The sequence below is a fragment of the Dama dama genome, chromosome 31 (genome assembly GCF_033118175.1).
Source record: "Dama dama isolate Ldn47 chromosome 31, ASM3311817v1, whole genome shotgun sequence".
In the NCBI taxonomy this organism is placed as follows: Eukaryota; Metazoa; Chordata; class Mammalia; order Artiodactyla; family Cervidae; genus Dama; species Dama dama.
The window spans coordinates 56,115,705-56,135,095 of record NC_083711.1 but is presented as its reverse complement, the minus strand read 5'-3'; the positions used below and the strand labels follow the sequence as shown (position 1 = coordinate 56,135,095).

At 36.1% G+C, this 19,391-nt stretch overlaps 1 protein-coding gene across 8 annotated transcripts in view; it reads right to left on the bottom strand.

The window, feature by feature from the left end:
* DZIP3 (DAZ interacting zinc finger protein 3) overlaps nt 1-19,391 on the bottom strand; it is a 128,633-nt gene that overhangs the window by 93,338 nt on the left and 15,904 nt on the right. For all 8 annotated transcript variants that reach the window (XR_009691540.1, XR_009691539.1, XM_061134259.1 and 5 more), the window contains 5 exons: nt 16,605-16,674; nt 14,069-14,224; nt 8,321-8,437; nt 3,637-3,717; nt 2,281-2,405 (listed from right to left, as the gene is read on the bottom strand). Coding sequence is in view for 6 of the 8 variants with exons in the window: in XM_061134259.1 (XP_060990242.1) it covers nt 2,281-2,405; nt 3,637-3,717; nt 8,321-8,437; nt 14,069-14,224; nt 16,605-16,674 (549 nt within the window). In the remaining 2 variants the exon portion in view is untranslated. The remainder of the gene's footprint in view (nt 1-2,280; nt 2,406-3,636; nt 3,718-8,320; nt 8,438-14,068; nt 14,225-16,604; nt 16,675-19,391) is intronic.

Sequence of the window (19,391 nt, the reverse complement as noted above, 5' to 3'; positions counted from 1 at the left end):
CATTTAAAGAAATCTGACCAACTCTAAACATAAAGGCAGACCATGCTGAAAATAAGACCCAGTATTTAATCACAAGGATAGAACAGCAGCAAAAATCAAAAGCACAGCCTCAATAGAACTATTATACTATTAGGACTCTGATATGGAACGAGGAGACAACGCAAATGTTGGTATCTCATCTGAGGTACATGTCCCAAAAGATGATGCTCTTCTTCCTTCTCAAAGTCCTCCCCTATCTCTGCTCATTGCCTAAAGACTGAAAAATCTAGGATTGGGTACAAGCAAAGCCCAAGTGAAAAAAGAGGAAGAAAAGGCTTGTTCACCATAAGCATTGCAGACTTCACTACTTTCATTACTATGCAGAGGCAGGAATGTGTCTGGGAATGGATCTTAAGAGAGCTAAACCAACGGTCAAATATATAGCTGGGTAGGGAAATGTATACTGATATGGGGCAACTCTCCCATAATTCAGCATTTACTGAATGCAAGGACATGCGAAGCCAATCCTAACATGTTGCTGAGCCTACTTGAAGCCTCGACACAACCAATGGCCTCTATGATAGTAATAGAGATGAAAACGTTGAAAATTTCTTGGCAGAGTATTCAAGAGAGGTCAGGGAGGAAAAGATGGTAGAATGGACATGACACCATTGAATCCACCACGAGACAGGGTAGCCTAGAAAGGCCCAGAGGACATTCCATTTCATTAATGCAATAAGAAACACAGAGTAAGGAGGACACTTTGAGCAGCCCGGTGGTGGGCTGTTCTCTACAGGCCAGGGAGGAAAGGAAATGTTGCTGCCAGACAACTGGGTTTTCTACTGTCAGTGATTTGGAAAATGGATTCTCGATGCCCCTCAATAAAGAAAAGAAACAGTAGTTCACATATCTGAAGGAAGGACAGCAGTCCAGACTCTTTGACTCAGAGCTGTGTTAATTCTCTCCACAGTATTGAAGGGATTTTGATTATCCTGACTTTCTGCGAAATATCACAGTGGCAAACTACATTAAGGACATCACGCTAATAAACAGGAAGCAGGACGTCTTCTGGATAATAAAAACCAAGCACGCCAGAGGATGGAAGATCAGCCTTTCTAAGAATCAAGGAACTACCATAATAAGTGATGCTTTTAGGGATTCAACAGTTGGGCCCAGCAGTAATCCTTCATAAGGATTTGCGTAAGTAAATTTTTCCTAATTCATCTTTCAGATCTCAGCCAAACATTATTTCTTCAAGGAGACTTCTGATTCCCAAGAAACACACTGAGGTTCCAATAAGGACTTTAATTCTTTATTATATTTTCCTCCATGGCTCTTTATCACATTTCATAATTGATTATTTAAATAACTGATTATTTGATTAAGGTCTACAAAGCTTCACTATACTGTCAGTTACATGAGGAAAGAAACTGTTTTGTAAACCATTTTACCCCTAACACCTAGAGCAGTCTCTAATATATAATAAATGCTTAGAAATAAAATGAATGATTGATTCTACAAATGGCTAAGGATATACATATTAGAGGGCTTTCTTGTTGGCTCAGTGGTAAAGAGTCTCCCTGTCAAGAAGGAGATTCATGTTCAATCCCTCAGTCGGGAAGATCCCCTGGAGAAGGAAATGGCAACCCACTGTAGTATTTTTGCCTGGGAAATCCCATGGACAGACAAGCCTGGCAGGCTACAGTCCATGCAGTTCCAAAAGAGTTAGATATGACTTAGTGACTAAACATACATACATACGGGAAGTGAACAGATAGCCCATATACATTCCTCTGTACCTAACCATGTAACACCTAATACTCCTGGACTCAGAACTGGGACCCTTTCAATGTGTTATAAGCTCATTTATAACTTAAACAGCCATTCCAAGTGGTAATAATATTAATAACTATAATTATTAATTATTTAATAAGAATAGTAGTTTTGTGTCCTGAGCACTATGTTAATTACCTTATGAGGTGGGCACTGTTATTAGTTCCAAAGATTAGGCTTAGCAACAATAAATTTCCTAGGGTCGTATATCAGGTAAGTGGTATATTTGAACCAGCCTATCAGACTCCAAAGTCTATGTTCCTAATGCCTATGCTATACCACCTTTTATTGCCATGGCCTGTTAAATTTGATATTTAACATTCTCAAGTACATTAATGAAATGATCTACAGAATCAGTGACAGAGAAAAGAATCAATAGAGCACAAATGTCACGATCCCTGGTATATTGTCCATTACATAATGCTGAAAGTTAACAGGCAAGAACTACCCATTAATTAAAATTCTTACCTCTTCTGAGCACATCGAAGCAAACCACGGCCAAAATAAACTAATGACATAAAGTTTTCACAAATTTCATTTTCTTGGATCACCATCTTCATCACTAGAAATTTATTCTCAGCTTCTATATAATCCTGTAGTAACATAAAACTAGGTTTGGCTGATGTAAAAATTATTTTTTCCTTTTACAATAAACAATTATTCGCCAAACTAAAGAAGATAGAGCAGCTTTAATACTGATTCAGTCATCTGGTCATTTATTCACATCTCTATTTGTAGAATCTCTGTATATGATCCCATAAAAAAATGTACTTAGTGCTTAATAAAACAGTTACAAAAGAACTTAAGATCTTTAGTGTTTCAAAGTGAAACATTAAGATAATAATCTTTATGTCTAAAACTGACAAATAGTACTAGCAAAAATAAGGGCTCTTCTAATGACTATGGGAACATAATTCTAATTTTTTTTTCCTAATCGGAGCACCAATCTTCCTAATTTTTAAAGTAGAAAATAAGTGACTTTTTGACCACACATATAGTCTCTTTTGGGGAAGGATCATCTTGTTTATAAGCAATATAGGTATAGAAGTAAAGGTCAGAATCAGTTCTAATAAATGTTTTAGTTACTATTATTAGAATAGGCACAATGGCCCCAATCTCCCTGAGGGAAAAAAGTGCTGCATGGCCTCATTTTAAAACATCCTCCAGCACAGCACACTAAACAATAATTAGCACTACGGGAAATTATTTAAACTGGAGATGTTTTCAGTTTGGTGCTTATAAATTCTACGTCACCTAATTAACAAGTTAGACTTATTTATGAAACCAAGAAGAGAGTATAAATTTACGAGTACAAAAAGTAAAAGAGGTATCAAGGCTGAAATTGAGAAATCATTAAAAATAAGCAAAAGAAAATGTCAAATTTGTAAGGACCCTTAGGAATAACCTAGTTAACTCCTAGATTTTTACTTTTGCACTTCACTTTATTTGGTGAAGAACTGAGGTCAAATTCATATTTTACATAAGAGGGTAAGATAAAAACCAGAGAGATTAAACCACACTACTACTCTAGAAAATGGACTAAAATGTATAAGTGAAACAAGCTAAACAAAATTTTCTGTTTTATACAAATGGTAAGTATTTGAAGGCTATACGCTTACATTAAGTTTATCTTATCAATATTTTTAGTTTCACAATATAGTCTCTGGCAGAATTACTCTATATCTTAAATACATGACAGAAAAGTCATGGAATGGTTTCAGTTTTTAGAGAATTTTTTAGAAAATCAACATTTTAACTTACTAAAATGAAGTCAAAGTATGTGAAAAGATTTATTTGAATGGAAAAATAACACATGCTACATACCTCTTTCTTTCCTCTTTCAGTGAGGGCTACTCCATACAAAAACAGTAATGTCAGGTAATAACCAATATTAATCTGATGTGCCTAAAAAGATAAAATGTACCTTAGTTGATTATTTAGACTATGCCACTTCTTAGTATAGAAAGCTTAATTAAATACCCTAGGCCTATTTAATAACTATTAAAAGGAGCTAAATTATCATTTTATTATCAATCATCTAATAATCACTACAGAATTCATTTTAGATGTATTTAATAATTAGACCCAGAAGAAAGACAGTTAATAATCTCAAAATAAAACAATATAGTTTGAGCAAAGAAAATAAAAGCAAATGCCAACAGTATTTATTATACTAAAACTTTCCAAAAAAATCTAATTCTCCCTTTTTCTCATTGTATTTTAGGTGTAGGAACATTCTGTTGTTGTTATGTTAGTTGCTCAGTTGTCCAACTTTTTGCAACCCGTGGACTGTAGCCCACCAGGCTCCTCTGTCCATGGATTCTCCAGGCAATAATGCTGGAATGAGCTGCCATCTCCCTCTCCAGGGGATCTTCCTGACCCAGGGACTGAACCCATGCCTCCAGCATCACAGGCAGGTTTTCTACCAGCTGAGCCACAGGGAAGCCCCTAGAAACACTTTAGATAATGACAAATGCCCAAGCATCTACCATGCAGCTTAAAAAGCACAAGGATCTCTTATCAAAGTCTTTTACTGTTCATGGGTGGTTTTGTTATAACAGTATAAACAAAGCTTATCACTTATTTAATGAAAAATTGAAACACAAATATTTCCTTCATGTCCTCCTTCAGAGGACCTTCCCGACCCAGAGCTCAAACGCACGTCTTTTGTCTCCTGCATTGGCAGGCAGGTTCTTTACCACTAGTGCCATCTGGAAAGCCCTTATTTAAAAACAGCCTATGCTGAATCAGAGATGGAAAATAGATTGGGGATTAGGAAGAGTGAGGATGGTAAAAGGTGTATGTGACTGTAAAGGGGCAGCAAAAGATTTTCGTGGGGATGATATAGTTCTTTTATCATGACTGCAGCCGTGGTTACAAACATATACACTTGTGACAAAATGGCAGAGACCTATACACACCTGTACATAAAAACCTTATCATATCTGGCCTGAGAATGTTATCCTTTGAAAGGCCTGCTTGCAAGTCTGCCCCTTCGCTGGTGTCTGGAAATCTGGATTTCAAGAGTGTTCCCATTGTTCTCCAACAGGGGTGGCTGGCTGTGCTTAGACTGTTTGTGCCAAAGATGCAGCTTATGCTGAACTTCAGGAAGTTTCTTCTGTGAGTCTGGAACTTTGTCACATTTGAGACAGAGGATGCCCACATGACCAACCCCCAATAAAAATCTTTTTATTTCTTTCTTTTTGGCTGTGCTGGGTCTTCATGGTTGTGCAAGACCTTCCCTAGTAGCGGCAAGTAGGGATGCTATTCTTCACCGTGATGGGCACACTTTGTTTTTTTAATCGGAGGATAATTGATTTACAGTGCTGTGCTGGCCTCTGCAGGCTTCTTGCTGTGATGGGCTCTCTTGTTTCGGAACACACGATCCAGGCACAAAGACTTCAGCAGCTGCAGCTTGAGGCCTCCCGAGGGCAGGCTCAGTAGTTGAGCTGCTGAGACCTTAGTTCCTCCACAGTATGTGGGATCTTCCTGGACCAGGGATCAAACCCATGTCCCCTGCATTGGCAGGCAGATTCTTATCCACTGTACCACCAGGCAAGTCCCTCAGTAAAAATCTTCATCAGTGATTCTCTAATGGACTTTCCTGGGCAAAAATACCACACACACATTGCTGAGTTTTTGTTGCGAAGGAGGGGAAGAGGGAATGTACTGTGTGACCCCTCGTGGAAGGGAAAATACGTAAGGATGCCCGAAGATGGATTCCTCTAGGCTCTGCCTGTGTGTTAACACTTATGATCTGGGCATATCTTTACTATGTCACTGTAATAAATCTCAGTGTGAGTACAACTATATACTGAATCTCATGAGCCCTTTTGAAGGTGAGGGTCTTGGAGACTCCTGACACCACGTACTGTACCAGTGTCAGCGTCCCGGTTCTGAGAACACACTGCTGTTACGTGGATGTGACTACCAGGGGAAACTGCGTGAAGGGCACAGCAACACCTCTCTGTACTTTTGCGTTGTACAATATTGTGTTTTTGCAATTTTTCTACATCTAAAATTATCTTGAAATTAAAAAATAAATTATCAGTGGAGAAAAATGGTGCTCATTCTGTTCATGAGCTTTATAGTGACTGAAGTATAACCACATCTTTTGTCACATTGACTTTTTTTCACTGAGATTTCCCCTTTACTGAAAACAAGATTTTTTTTCAGGCACATAAGGATGATAAGCGCCTATAGAATACAAGATGCTTTCTTTTTATACTGATCTAACTATATTCTCTCACCTAGCCCACTTCTTATGGCCAACAGTATATATTTATAATTGGCTGGGGTTAGTTCAGTTTCAAATTGATTTTAGTGGAAATATGCATGTATATTTATTGTCAATGGACCAAGTAGGGTTATAAATAAACTCCCCTGAAACATCTAATTGGCTTCCATCTTAAACTTCCTGTCTCTGCAGAGACTCTGAAGCCAAGACTATGTGGGTTTGTATCTTAACTCCACTACTTACTACTTGATTAATTAAGCAAATTATTTAATCTCCATGCCCCAATTTCTAATCTGTAAAATGAGAGTAAGAAGATGGGCTGCCTGTGAAAAGTAAATGAGCTAATCCTTACAAAGTGCTTAGAACAGTGTTTGTTAAATAGCAAACATTAACAGGTGTGAGCTACTGTTTTGTAGCTTTAAAAAAACTAGCTTCATAAATAATACAATACATTCTTTGGCTCATACAATTCTAAACAAAAAAAGCATCTGAGAACAAGATGAGATGCAGAATTGTGGGGACACTATAACTAGAAGTAGAACATAAAGAAACTTAAAGATGCAAATGGTCTAATCAAATGCCCTGCCCTTTGCTTCCTACCTTTCCCCCACTAACGGAGATCATCTCAGGTGATAGGACTAAGTGGATATAGAGATGTTACCCCAGCAGTCCCCCCCAACCCCCGCACCTGACTGCCACTTCCTAAAAGGGTGCTTCACCTCTCCTTGGAGACCCTGAGGATCAGAGAGCCATCTGGATATAGTTGTACACTGCTCTGATCATGACAATTTTGATTCTGCTCAAAAGTGCCACCAAAAGAGGAAATTTTTCCATTAGCAGTAAGACTCATCTTTGAAGTAATGCCTAGAGAAGGCTAAGCAATCAGCATCTGTTAATGCTGATTTTACAATGATTTATTTAACTGATTAGCAACCTGGTCACTGGGAGAAACAGCAGGTCTGCAGTGTCCCAGAAGTTCTTGGGATTACAGGTGGATGCAAACTCCCTTTTCCTTGTTCCCTCTTTTGACCCCATCTAGAATTCCTCTCAAAGAAGGCGATGGCACCCCACTCCAGTACTCTTTCCTGGAAAATCCCATGGACGGAGGAGCCTGGTGGGCTGCAGTCCATGGGGTCGAGAAGAGTCAGACATGACTGAGCAACTTCACTTTCACTTTTCACTTTCATGCATTGGAGAAGGAAATGGCAACCCACTCCAGTGGTCTTGCCTGGAGAATTTCAGGGACGGGGGAGCCTGGTGGGCTGCCATCTATCGGGTCACACAGAGTTGGACACGACTGAAGTGACTTAGCAGCAGCAGCAGCAGAATTCCTCTAGGGTAGTATATATCACCTCTTAGAACCTGTCCTGAAAGTCCTAAAAAAAAGATCATTTTTCCATCTCTGTGTACACCATTATAACATGGGAGTGGTGTCTTAGGCTACTTTGTTTGATGTCTGGGTAGTCCTTTCTTGAAGATAACTCTAATCCATATTCTTACATGTATGGAAACTTAGCTTACTTTACTGACCCAATTATTCAAAGAACTGCCTCTTCCTTTTATGTCCTGTTCTATTGGTTCTTATTTTTGAAGCAATGTTTATGTTTCCTCAGATTTTTCTCTATTTCTAAAGTATCATTTGACCTCGAATGTATGTCTTGTCAATTGTATCTCACAAAATTACACAGATAATAGAAATTCCAATTTTTACAAATACAGAAATACCAGTAGAATTACATATAGAAAGGATAAACAAAAGGTCCTACTGTATAGTACAAGGAACTGTATTCAACATCCTGAGATAAATCATAATGGAGAACAACATTTTAAAAAATGTATATATAACCAAATAATTTTGCTGTACAACAGAAATTAACACTGTAAACTGTAAAATAACTATACTTCAATTAAAGAAAGAAATATCAGTAAAAAGAGGAGAGGTGTATTAATCAGGAGGAAAGGAAGAAGTAGTCTTTGAAGTTCATAACTCTTCATGTCTAACTGGGAAAGCCCATTTATACTAGTTCAAGGTTCTCTATTTAAGATGAACAATTTTATGGTAGGAAAGGAAACTAGAATAGGCTCATTAAAGAGATGTGGTCATGAGAAAGTACAAGAGAAATGCAAGAAATCAATTTATGTGTATTTCTAGAGTTGAGTAAGGAAAATACAAATTGGCCTATACCCTAAAATAAGCATACACTGGATGTTCTCTCATTGAAAAATGTTGTCCAAGTCCACTATTTCAAACTTCCAAAAGAAAACACTTACAGTATAATTAGTAGCTTGGATGTTCCTAAGTGCTGCTTCTAGCCGTGTTATTAAGAAACGTAAGGTCAAAGCAGGGACAACTTCCTCCCCGTTCTGGCTATTGGCTGCAACTTCTCTCTGTGAAAAATAATTTGGTCAAAAATTTCCTTAAGTTACAACAAATACCAACATTTATTTTTATTAAACAAATAATATACACTCATCATAGAAAATCTAAAGAATAAAGAGGCCTTAAAAAAATCCACACAACCTAGATAAAACTGTTCTTATATTTGTTTGCTTTTAAGTAATTTGACAAATCTTCTTTATAACTACTTCCTCAAAATACTAAATACCAACTTTGCAAAAGAATTGGTAATGTCCACTCCTACTTCAGAGGACAGTCATAATCCCACTTCCTTCTGATACCTTCTATTCTCTAACAGCTAAAAACTTCTTTCCAGCCCTGAAACTCTAGTAAGCAGGAAGGCTGGCTTTAAAAATGCCAACACCAGGGCAAACCATCTTATGCTGTCATCTAATTGAAACCAAGTTAATATATAAGTTATTATGTACCATAGTTTGTTACTTATATGGATGAAATAAAGGAAGACCTATGTCTTATCTTTGTGTGCATTCCCCAGTGCTTTGTACCCCAAAGTGCTTGGCTTAAATTACATTCTTTGTTTAATGATATACTACTATCTATGGGGGAAATTTAATCTATACTTTAACTCAGTTTCCAGTTTACAATTACTTTCCTGTTCTTCTCCTAGGCTAACTAGATACTTAACTTCAGTCTCCATAACATTCAATTTTCTCCATCAAAACACATTCCCTAGATAAAGTAATATAGCATCATCTTTTTAAATACTGTCTACACATTGACAGTTTCCAAATTTATATTTTGAGCTCAGAACTATCATCTGAATTTCAGACTCATCTATCCAACCATATACTCAAGAATATCTCTTGAATCTGAAAAGGTATATAAAATATAACACTGAAGCTCTACCTTTGCCAAACAGTTTAGGTAGTTTCAGAGCAATACTCTCAATCAGAACTTTAAAAAGCTGGATAAAGTACAATTTTTTTTTTTTTTGAAAGCAATGGACTACCAAGGCACTAAAATCCATGGGGCCAAAATGCAAGAGAGGAGGAAGGCCCAGACACAAGACACTGATTTTGCAGCCACTGTTTTTCTTAATGCAACTGCTGTACTCAGTTATGGCTGAGAGGTTGAAATGCTAGACAAAGCTTTCAGCAAAGTTGCGCAGCTGGGAGGGAAATTGGGAGTGCATGACCTACCAAGGAACAGTGTCCCTGGCAAACACCTCATTCTTTTGGTTAGAATCCTGAAGAAATTTATCCTTAGAGTAAGTGTCTCTTTTGGTTCCAATTGGAAGCAGACCCTAACACAAAGATATGAATGCAAGTAGTTTATTTGAGAGGCGCAGAGAACAATGGTAGTGGGGTGAAGAAGGGAATCAGGGAAGAGAAAGCAGGCTTTAAATCAACAGGTGTGTTATTAAGCTAGCTACCACAGTGGCTGACTAGGGTTAATGCAACAGGAAACCATTGAAAAATTCAGCCTCAGTGTTATTCAACTTAAGGAGAGAGGGTACTGGGATTTTTTATATAGTAATTCCCAAGGTTTATTGACGGTGTGCTTTCTGAGGTCAGGGAGAGTACTAATTCCTTGAGATCTCTAAAATTCTGTGAGAATTATAGCTTTCTGCAGTTCCAGGCACAATGGTAAAGAATATTTTTGCCAGTGCAGGAGACTCAGGAGGCGTGGGTGCAATCCCTGGGTTGGGTAGATCCTAGGAAATGGCAACCTGCTCACAGTATTCTTGCCTGGAAAATCCCACTGACAGAGAAGACTGCTGGGCTACAGTCCATGGGGTTGCAAAGAGCTGGACACGACTGAGTGACTGAGAACGCATGCACGCAGCTTCAGAAAAAAAGCCTGAAACATAGAGATGTAGACATTGAAAACTAGAGACTGGCCAGAGTATACTGAAATGATTCAAGGGGCCAGGGAGTATGGGCAGGGCACTCGCAGTATCTGCTACAAGGGGTAAGCCACAGACACTTCATAGAACAGAAGTGAAACCTGGAATCATCTCAGTCCCTAGCTGAATTAAGTGATCTGTAAGAAAAGCACAAATAAACATTACTAAGAAAGATTCTGTCTTGTTTTTCTAGTTCTCAAAAGGTTACCTGAAACTAACCCAGGCAGCCATTGTAAGTAGAATTCTGTATTATCCTTTAGATGACTATGGAATTTAAAAATAGCTTTATTGAGTTATAATAAACATATTTCAGGTGTATAACATAGTGATTTGACATTTTTTCTTATGACATCCTCATAAAATGATGAATAACACCAGTTACCATTCATCATTATACAAACTTGTTTTAATATTACTCACTATATTCCTTAGGTGTATATTATATCCCCTTGACTTATTTATCTTACAGCTTGAGTCTGTATCTCCTAATCCCCTTCAGACAAAATAGATGACTATGGAATTTGTATTGAAGCGTTAAAGTTCATTTATTTATGAGTTTGGTTATTTTTGCCTTTTTTCTTAACATTCTTACCAGGCATTTGTTTTATTCTATTTCATTAGATTTGTCTATTTTTATTCTTTTTTTAAACTTTGCTTTAAATTTTCTGTTCTTTCTTTAAACTCTTGAATTTTGTTTAGATGACTGGTATTCAGCCTTGCTTCTTTTTCTACTACATGCATCTCAAGCTACAAATAATCCTTGCAGCACAACTTTTATCTAATAACACAAATTATGATACATGTTTTTCATATATTTTAGTTCCAAAATGTATCTAATGTCCAATGTGCTGTGTTCCTTGATTTAGAGGTATATATCTTAATTTAGGAACAATGATTTTCTAGCTTGTGTATCTATAACTAATTTTTAAATCAATTGTACAAATGTTAGAGAACATGCTCTGCATGTTTTGATTCTTTGAAATTTGATAAGATTTGCTTTATGAACTAGCACACGGTCAATTTTTGTAAAATATTCTATGTGTATTTAAAAAGAATACATTTTTTGTCACTGTTGGGTTCAGTGTTACATATACACAAATGAAGTAGACCAGATAAATTAGACTAAGTTTGCTATAGTTCTGCTAACTTTGTGTTCATGCTCTATCACTTATTAAGAGAGCTATATTAAAATCTCCCTCTGGGACTACTAACTGGTGCATTCCCCCTTTAGTATTATCAATTCTTGTTACCTCATACATAAAATTTCTGAATATATTTGCATCTACTTCTGAAATTTCTCTTCTATTTTCCAGACTTGTCTATAGACTCAAGAGCAAGTAACACAATCTTATAGTTATTAGAGCTTCATAGTAAGTTCTAACATCAAAGTGGGCAAACTCCCAGCACTTTGTTTCTACAATGAATTTTCTTGGCTAGTCTTCCTTTAATTTCTAATTTGAACTTTAGAATTAGTTTTTAGTAAACAGAAAACTCTTGCTATTTTTATTGGAATTTTGTGATATTTGTAAATTTTTATTTCAGGAAAATTGGCATCTCTATCACACTGTGTCTTCCTACATCTATTGCTTCCCATTCAGGTCTTCATATCTTAATTTTTAATAGAGTCTTAGAAATTTTTACTTACTGTTTTAATATAGTATTGATTTCTAAACTTAAATAGGAAAAAATAGATGTGTCAGGGTACTTGCTACAGTGTAGATTCCCAGACTACCCCCAGAGATTTTGATTCTTTGGGACTAGAATGGGGGTCAGAACAGGTTCATGTAAGTGGCTTAGAAAAAACTTTGAGAAACACCTATTTATTTCTTGTGTATTTCTTAAGCATTTTCCTGGGTATTTTATCTTTTTTTGTTGCTATCAGAAGTACTTTTCTTTCATTCTTACCTTCTAATTGGCTCTTGTTTATACACTAAAGCCAACTGATTTCTATTTCATATTGCAGTTTCTAGGTGATTTTCAAAAAATGAGAGGGAAAAATGTAGCATTATTCCACCCATTTCAAACCAGAATTCGTATTTTTGGTATGTTACCTCATTTAAGGTTATAATTGTACATAAAGTCTTTGGATATTTTTAGAGCTTTTTTGAATTTTTAATCATAATATTAATAATTAGTATTATATTAGTATTTATATTAATAAATATGTATAATAAATATATTTAATATATAAATATAATAAATTATATTAATAAATAGTATTTGTTTCATGGAAATAATAATATATTCTTTCACAGAAAAGGTAAATGTGGCCTTTTCAGGATACCTATGGTGTTCTGTCTCCTTCCCCCAATTAACTGTCACAAAGAATAGGTAATCATTTTCTTTAACTTTGGGAAATTTCATTAATTTACAAACTGATACCCATCCTGTGTCAAAAGCTTCACAAATTATCTGGAAAAACTATTTATAAGATGCAAATCAATAATCTATTCTCTAGAATATTTATCTCATTAAAAATCCAGAAGTCTTATTATTTTCTTTATATTTTATATTTTTGAAAAAGCCATCAGCATTTTACAAATTGGGAAAACTGAAAATAGTTCCCTCTTCCAGAACAGTATGTTGCCCATTATTAGAATTCAACCCTAGACCTTATAAGCTACTAACAGCTTATAAGCTACTAACCCACATCCTTACTATTATTCTTGAAAGGCTAGCATCAACTTTTATTTATTTAATTAATAAAAGTCTAAGCCGAAACCAAAGCCCTTCATAAGGTGTAAGATAGTTTCAAGAACTTAGTGTCACTGTTGTGGTAAAGAAAGAAGGAAAGAAAGGGAAGGAAGAGGACGGAAGGAGGAAAGGGAGAGAGAGAATGAGAAAAGACAGGAGGGAGGGAGGAAGGGTCATTGTAAAGTAATAAGAAATACACATACTGATCTCTGTCCCCAGTTCCTGCCAATATTTGGTCTTTGACTCTGGCTCTAGGCACAGAGCTCCTAAAACCCTTGGAATTTCCTGGATGACAGAAAGACAGTGTCTTTTGTTCTAAAGTGGTAACTCTTGGTGGGCTCCTGGATGGACACTTGGGCACCAGAAAGACCAAGCTGTGATTAAAAGTCTGGAACTTTTAGCACCATACCCCCAAAGAAGGGAGGGAAGCTGGAAGGCAAATTAATAATTAATAAATCAACATACCTACATGATGAAGTCCCTGTAAAAATTCTAAGACTATGGGGATTGAAGAACTTCCAGTTTGTAGATGCCAGGAGAATGGTGAACCCCAACTCCAAAAGGAGAGAAGTTCCTGAACTTGAGACCCTTCCTTGCCCTATGCATCTCTTCATGTGGTTGTTCAGCTGTATCCTCCATAAATCACATCCTGCGTCATGTCATTAACTGGTAAATGTGTTTCCCTGAGCTTCATGAGCTGTTCTAGCAAATTACTGCACTCAAGAGGGATCATGGCTGAGTATACAAGTGGCCAATGGATAGCCAGCCAGTCAGAAGAACTGGGAAAAACGAGGACAGTGATTGGCATCTGAAGGGGAGCAGTGTTAGACTGGGCTCTTAGCTTGTGGGACGGGATGCTAACCCTAGGTAGACAGTGTCAGAACTGAAGTGACTTGTAGGACACCCAGAGAATGCTGGAGAATTGACTGGTGTGGGACTAAACCCACATATTTAGTGTCAGAAGTGGTGTGAGTATGACAGTGGTGTGCAAGTAAAGGAACACAGTGTATCATATAGAGAGAGCTACACTTCGGCCTGAAATACCAAATTATTATCTTACCTGCATAGTTTGGAAAGAAAAATCTTCTTGTAAGAACTTCTTGATGTGAGGAACCACACCTTTTGGTAGAGTGTTAATTGCATTCAATAATTTCTTCACTTCTAGTAGTAGGTTAACAGGGACAAGATCAGTAGGTGTGTCCTTTTCCTGTTTGTCCTAGACAACATTTTAAAAAATTTACACAATTATTCATGATCTTATTTACTACAATATTAAAACCAGTTGATGTATTTTTTAAACGTACCTTTACATGCTATATGTGATCACTCTGACAGACTACAGAAAATCCCTGTAAGACATTCTCTCTGTTCTCAAGGAATGTACAACACAGCCAGAAGTTTAAGATCAAAACTCAAGAAGCTTTAATCTAGAGAAGGCCACTATAAACACATTTATAAATTATAAACAAAGCATAGACTCAAAGATGGGAATAATTATATCTTTTTTTATTGCAGCAGGATGGGAAACATGAATTGATTTTAGGCTTACATGTGAGTGAAGCCTCAAAGAATGATTGCCCTTGAGAAATACACAGCATGTAGGGAATTGGTCCATTTAAAGGCATAAAAAATGCTAAGTTTAAAATACTAAATAGGTTATTCTACAAAATAATATGAAAACTATCTCCAATAGTGCTTTTTATATTATGTGACTAATGCTTCAGCTACTACATACAGCAATTTGAAAATGAATGCAGTTGTAATACTTTAAGTTATAAATAAATTAGCGTAATATAATCTACACCTAATCTCAATTCAGTCAGAGCTGAATAAATAGTAATAATCTTGGGACTTCAGGAACTGATCCTTATAGACTTAACAAAGCTGTAATTAATCATTAACTGATAGCTAAATAGTCAAGTCTTGCTGAATTTTCTATTAACGTTAATTGTGAGAACGAGTGGGCAACAGAAATGAATAAATGTCCTGGAACGGATGAATGATGGCCTTCCTTCAAACCTTAACAAGATACCACAGCTCTTATAACTGCTGAAACTCTGGGATTATGAATATGCAGCCACTGACCTATGTATATAAAAACATTTTCACTGCAGAGGCCATGTAGAGTCACTGAGAAGACAAGAGTCACTGGTATGGGGTGACTCTGACTGCCAGGTTTCTAACAGGCCTGGAACTACCCAGAAACAAAGAAGGTCCAATGCAGAACAACTCCTCCTCCTCCTCTCCCCTTCTGGGTTTGAGTCTTAAATTGAGATTCCTTCACCACCTCTGACACCAAACAAATATATCTTGCATTTTCTGGTACACTTCATTATATTTACATCCAAAAATGTAGGAAATGTTAACAGTTTGCTAAATCTCAGTAAAGAGTATATGTGTTCACTGTATTATTCTTACAATTTTTTTGGTAGGTCTGAAATTTTTCAAAAAGTTAATTTAAAAAAGTTTATAAAAAATAACCAAACAAACATTTACAAAGAATGATCACTGTCAACAGTACGTGTATTTCAAAGTGAAGATCAATTCTGCAGTCAAAAGTCATTGCAGAATCATGTAAGACTAATTACCAAATTGGTACACAAGTAAGATCATGGTGTGAATAAAATTTTTTCAACAGGAAACACTATAAGCTTCATGTTTGTTAAATAATCTTATTATAAACACAATTTTAATTTTTAAGTTGTCAAAATAGTTGGTACTCAATTTTCGCAAAATAGATTTAGCATCCAAGCCAAATGCAGCTTAAACTTCCCACCTCCTTTGCCTGTGTATTCTGAAATCTGTATCTAGAAACGGCTTTTCTGGATCCAGTCCCCCTAGTCCAAGTGTACATCCCTAAGGACATTTGCACATGTTGTCTTTTCTCTGCAACATTCTTTTAATAACCTTATGCAGGTGAATACTATAGTTATGTTATGTTTATATATTTTTCTCCTAAGTTACTAGACAACTTTTATAAACTTTATTAGCAAGTGGACATCATTCTTTATATAAAACTATGTAGAAAGTAAAAATTGCATTAAAAAGAACCTATCAAACAAATATCTCTCATCAAGGATTCACTAAATATAAATACATATGACATTCACAAATGTGTCTGTATCTTTTAATCTATTACAAAGTCTATTGTCGCTGGTAACAAGCACTTTATATTAGTGTATAATTCAGTTATTCATTTAGAACTGGAGGTTCTGACAGTAAAAATAAAAACAGGAAAAAGAATTAACTTCAGAAACAAATCAATGAAATTTCTTACTAAATAAAATTCTTTGTGTATGTTTTCTTGCTATGTGTATAGTGTTTATCTTCTTTGAATTTTGCTTAAAAGGATAAATAAGAGATATCTTAAAACCAATTATTGTGATGTTTCTGGGCAAGTCAATTAACTTATCTACTAATTTTAACTTACAATGAGGATGGATGTTTATAATGATAACTTTGAGACATAAATATCAATTATGAAAAAAAGATTTAGTGATGACCACTAAGGTAGGAAAATTTTTAGCAGGTAATTAAGCTGATTAGATTTAGCATTCTATTCTCATACAACACTAGTTAACTAAATTTTCTCTTACCAGTTGATCAGTTGATTTTTCTACCTTTTTCTTGGTTTCCTCTGTAGCCTGCTCTTCCAGAGGAAGATCCCTATTTCAAATGAAAAAGAAAGGTATATTCAGAGCCATCTCCTTACAAAGAACACAGTTAAAATTTTTTGATTAATTTTTGCCTGTATTAGTAAAGAAACTAACATATGAATTTTGGCCTGAAAGTTTCAAAGGTGTAAAACAATACGCACCAAAGCCTGGCAACAGTGTTCAGGTGCTATCTCTCTTTAGGGACTCAGATAAAGAAAAGAAATTATTCCAAGTCCCTACTGGACTGTGGCAGAGAGAAAAGAAAGCTGATGTAAAAAAAATTTCATCTTTAACAAACACACAATAGATCAAAATAATGGGAAAAATTGACTTTATAGCACTGTTTCAGTGTAAAGGAAAAAAAGGCTGAAAAGATCGACATTTTGTGTGTGCATGCGTGTGTGTGTTTATGAAAATAATTAAGGTTTGGGAAGTGTCTATCTTACATAGTTTTTTTTTTTTTTTTCAGCTTTTTGGCATCAAAATGATCTGGTTTTCCAAAGTGGCTTTTTCAACTGAGGTAGGAGAGTATCATATTTAGAAATTATTTAACTATTTCTGTAGAAAGGAATAATGACAAGTTTTGCTTTTGACATGTACTTGAAATGTGAACATATGCAGTATTGTTTATTGAACTGAAAATTTATTTATAAAATTGCTTTTGCCTACATACAGAACCATGACACAAGATTTGAGAACCATAACATAGGGTCATATACAATTTATATAATCTGCATAATTCTATATACTAGCAGAGAGAAAACTGAGGTGAGTAACCTATCAATTGATTTATTCAGAATTGTACTTTGCAAATATCCTATGTCACTTCACATTTATATACTCATTTGACTGACAATCATTTATCATCTACTATGTGCTAACTGATTTTGTCAGGGGAAACTGGGACAGATAAACAGTACAGAATTGTCTACACTGTGAACATTGCAACAAAAGCTGATTTATACACAAAAATAATATTTCACAACAGGAGTCAGTGTTCTTTAAAATGTCATGGTAAAAAGAAAGTGTTGTCCTGTACTTCTAAGCCCCATTCCAAAAAGGAACACAAAGAATCTGTGTTACCAAGGAATGAAAAATACTACAGCAGTCTTCTGAAGCCCGTTAAGGTCTGAGAGAGCACAAAATGTTCTCGAAAGGTATATTCTACCTGTTGACTCCATTTTAGGGTCATTTACTCCTTAACCCAGTAGTTCTCAGTCCCAGACTTTAATGCATGTTAAAATTATCTATGAAGCTTTGGAAACATCCAGATGTCCAAACCCTACTTCAGAATTCTTAAACAAAAGTGTGGAACATGAGCTTCGATATGCTCCATAGGTTCCATAACAAATTTTCATTTGAAAACTTGACTAATCTGCACTTCCTCCAAAACATTAGAAGTGCTCTAATAGAAGTCGCTAATGAAATTCTATTTGCTACTCCAGTAGCTTTGTCTTGGGTCCTCATTTTACTGACCCTTTCTGCATTATTTAACATCATGCATCACATATGCCAACCCTCCTTGAACACCTCTACATCCTTTGCTGCTACTGTTTCTCCTCCTAGCCCCTCAGCTGTCCACTTCTCAATTTGTACCACTGGCTATCCCTCTTCCTTTCATTTATCTCCTCTTCATTTATCTTATTCATTTATTATTTTAATAATATTTACATAGAACTGCATATGTTAACACTATCAAACCATGCTCCCCATGTATTAGATCAGGACAGGACCCCAGTGGTCATATATGGCACCTACTTTATTCTACTGATGGGTAAATCAATGCCAAGAGAAGTCATACACTAGAAAGCAGCAAAGCTAAAACAAAGTGCAAGACTAGTATTTTGTGTTTTTCTGCTATTCTGCTACTTCTACCATTTGTGTCCTTTATTCTGCTGCTGGGAAAAGCTGAGATTTTGCTATAATAAACCTGAAATATACATATATAGCATATAGTAATGCTGCACTCATCTCACACGCTAGTGAAGTAACGCTCAAAATCCTCCAAGCCAGGCTTCAGCAACATGTGAACTGTGAACTTCCAGATGTTCAAGCTGGTTTTAGAACAGGCAGAGGAACCAGAGATCTAATTGCCAATATCTGCTGGATCATCAAAAAAGCACGAGAGTTCCAGAAAAACATCTATTTCTGCTTTATTGACTATGCCAAAGCCTTTGACTGTGTGGATCACAATAAACTGTGGAAAATTCTGAAAGAGATGGGAATACCAGACCACCTGACCTGCCTCTTGAGAAACCTGTATTCAGGTCAGGAAGCAACAGTTAGAACTGGACATGGAACAACAGACTGGTTCCAAATAGGAAAAGAAGTACGTTAAGGCTGTATATTGTCACCCTGCTTATTTAATTTATATGTAGAGTACATCATGAGAAACGCTAGGCTGGAGGAAGTACAAGCTGGAATCAAGATTGCTGGGAGAAATATCAATAACCTCAGATATGCAGATGACACCACCCTTATGGCAGAAAGTGAAGAAGAGCTAAAGAGCCTCTTGATGAAAGTGAAAGAGGAGAGTGAAAAAGTTGGCTTAAAGCTCAACATTCAGAAAATTAAGATCCTGGCATCCGGTCCCATCACTTCATGGCAATTAGATGGGGAAACAGTGGCTGACTTTTTATTTTTCTGGGGTCCAAAATCACTGCAGATGGTGATTGCAGCCATAAAATTAAAAGATGCTTGCTCCTTGGAAGGAAAGTTATGACCAAC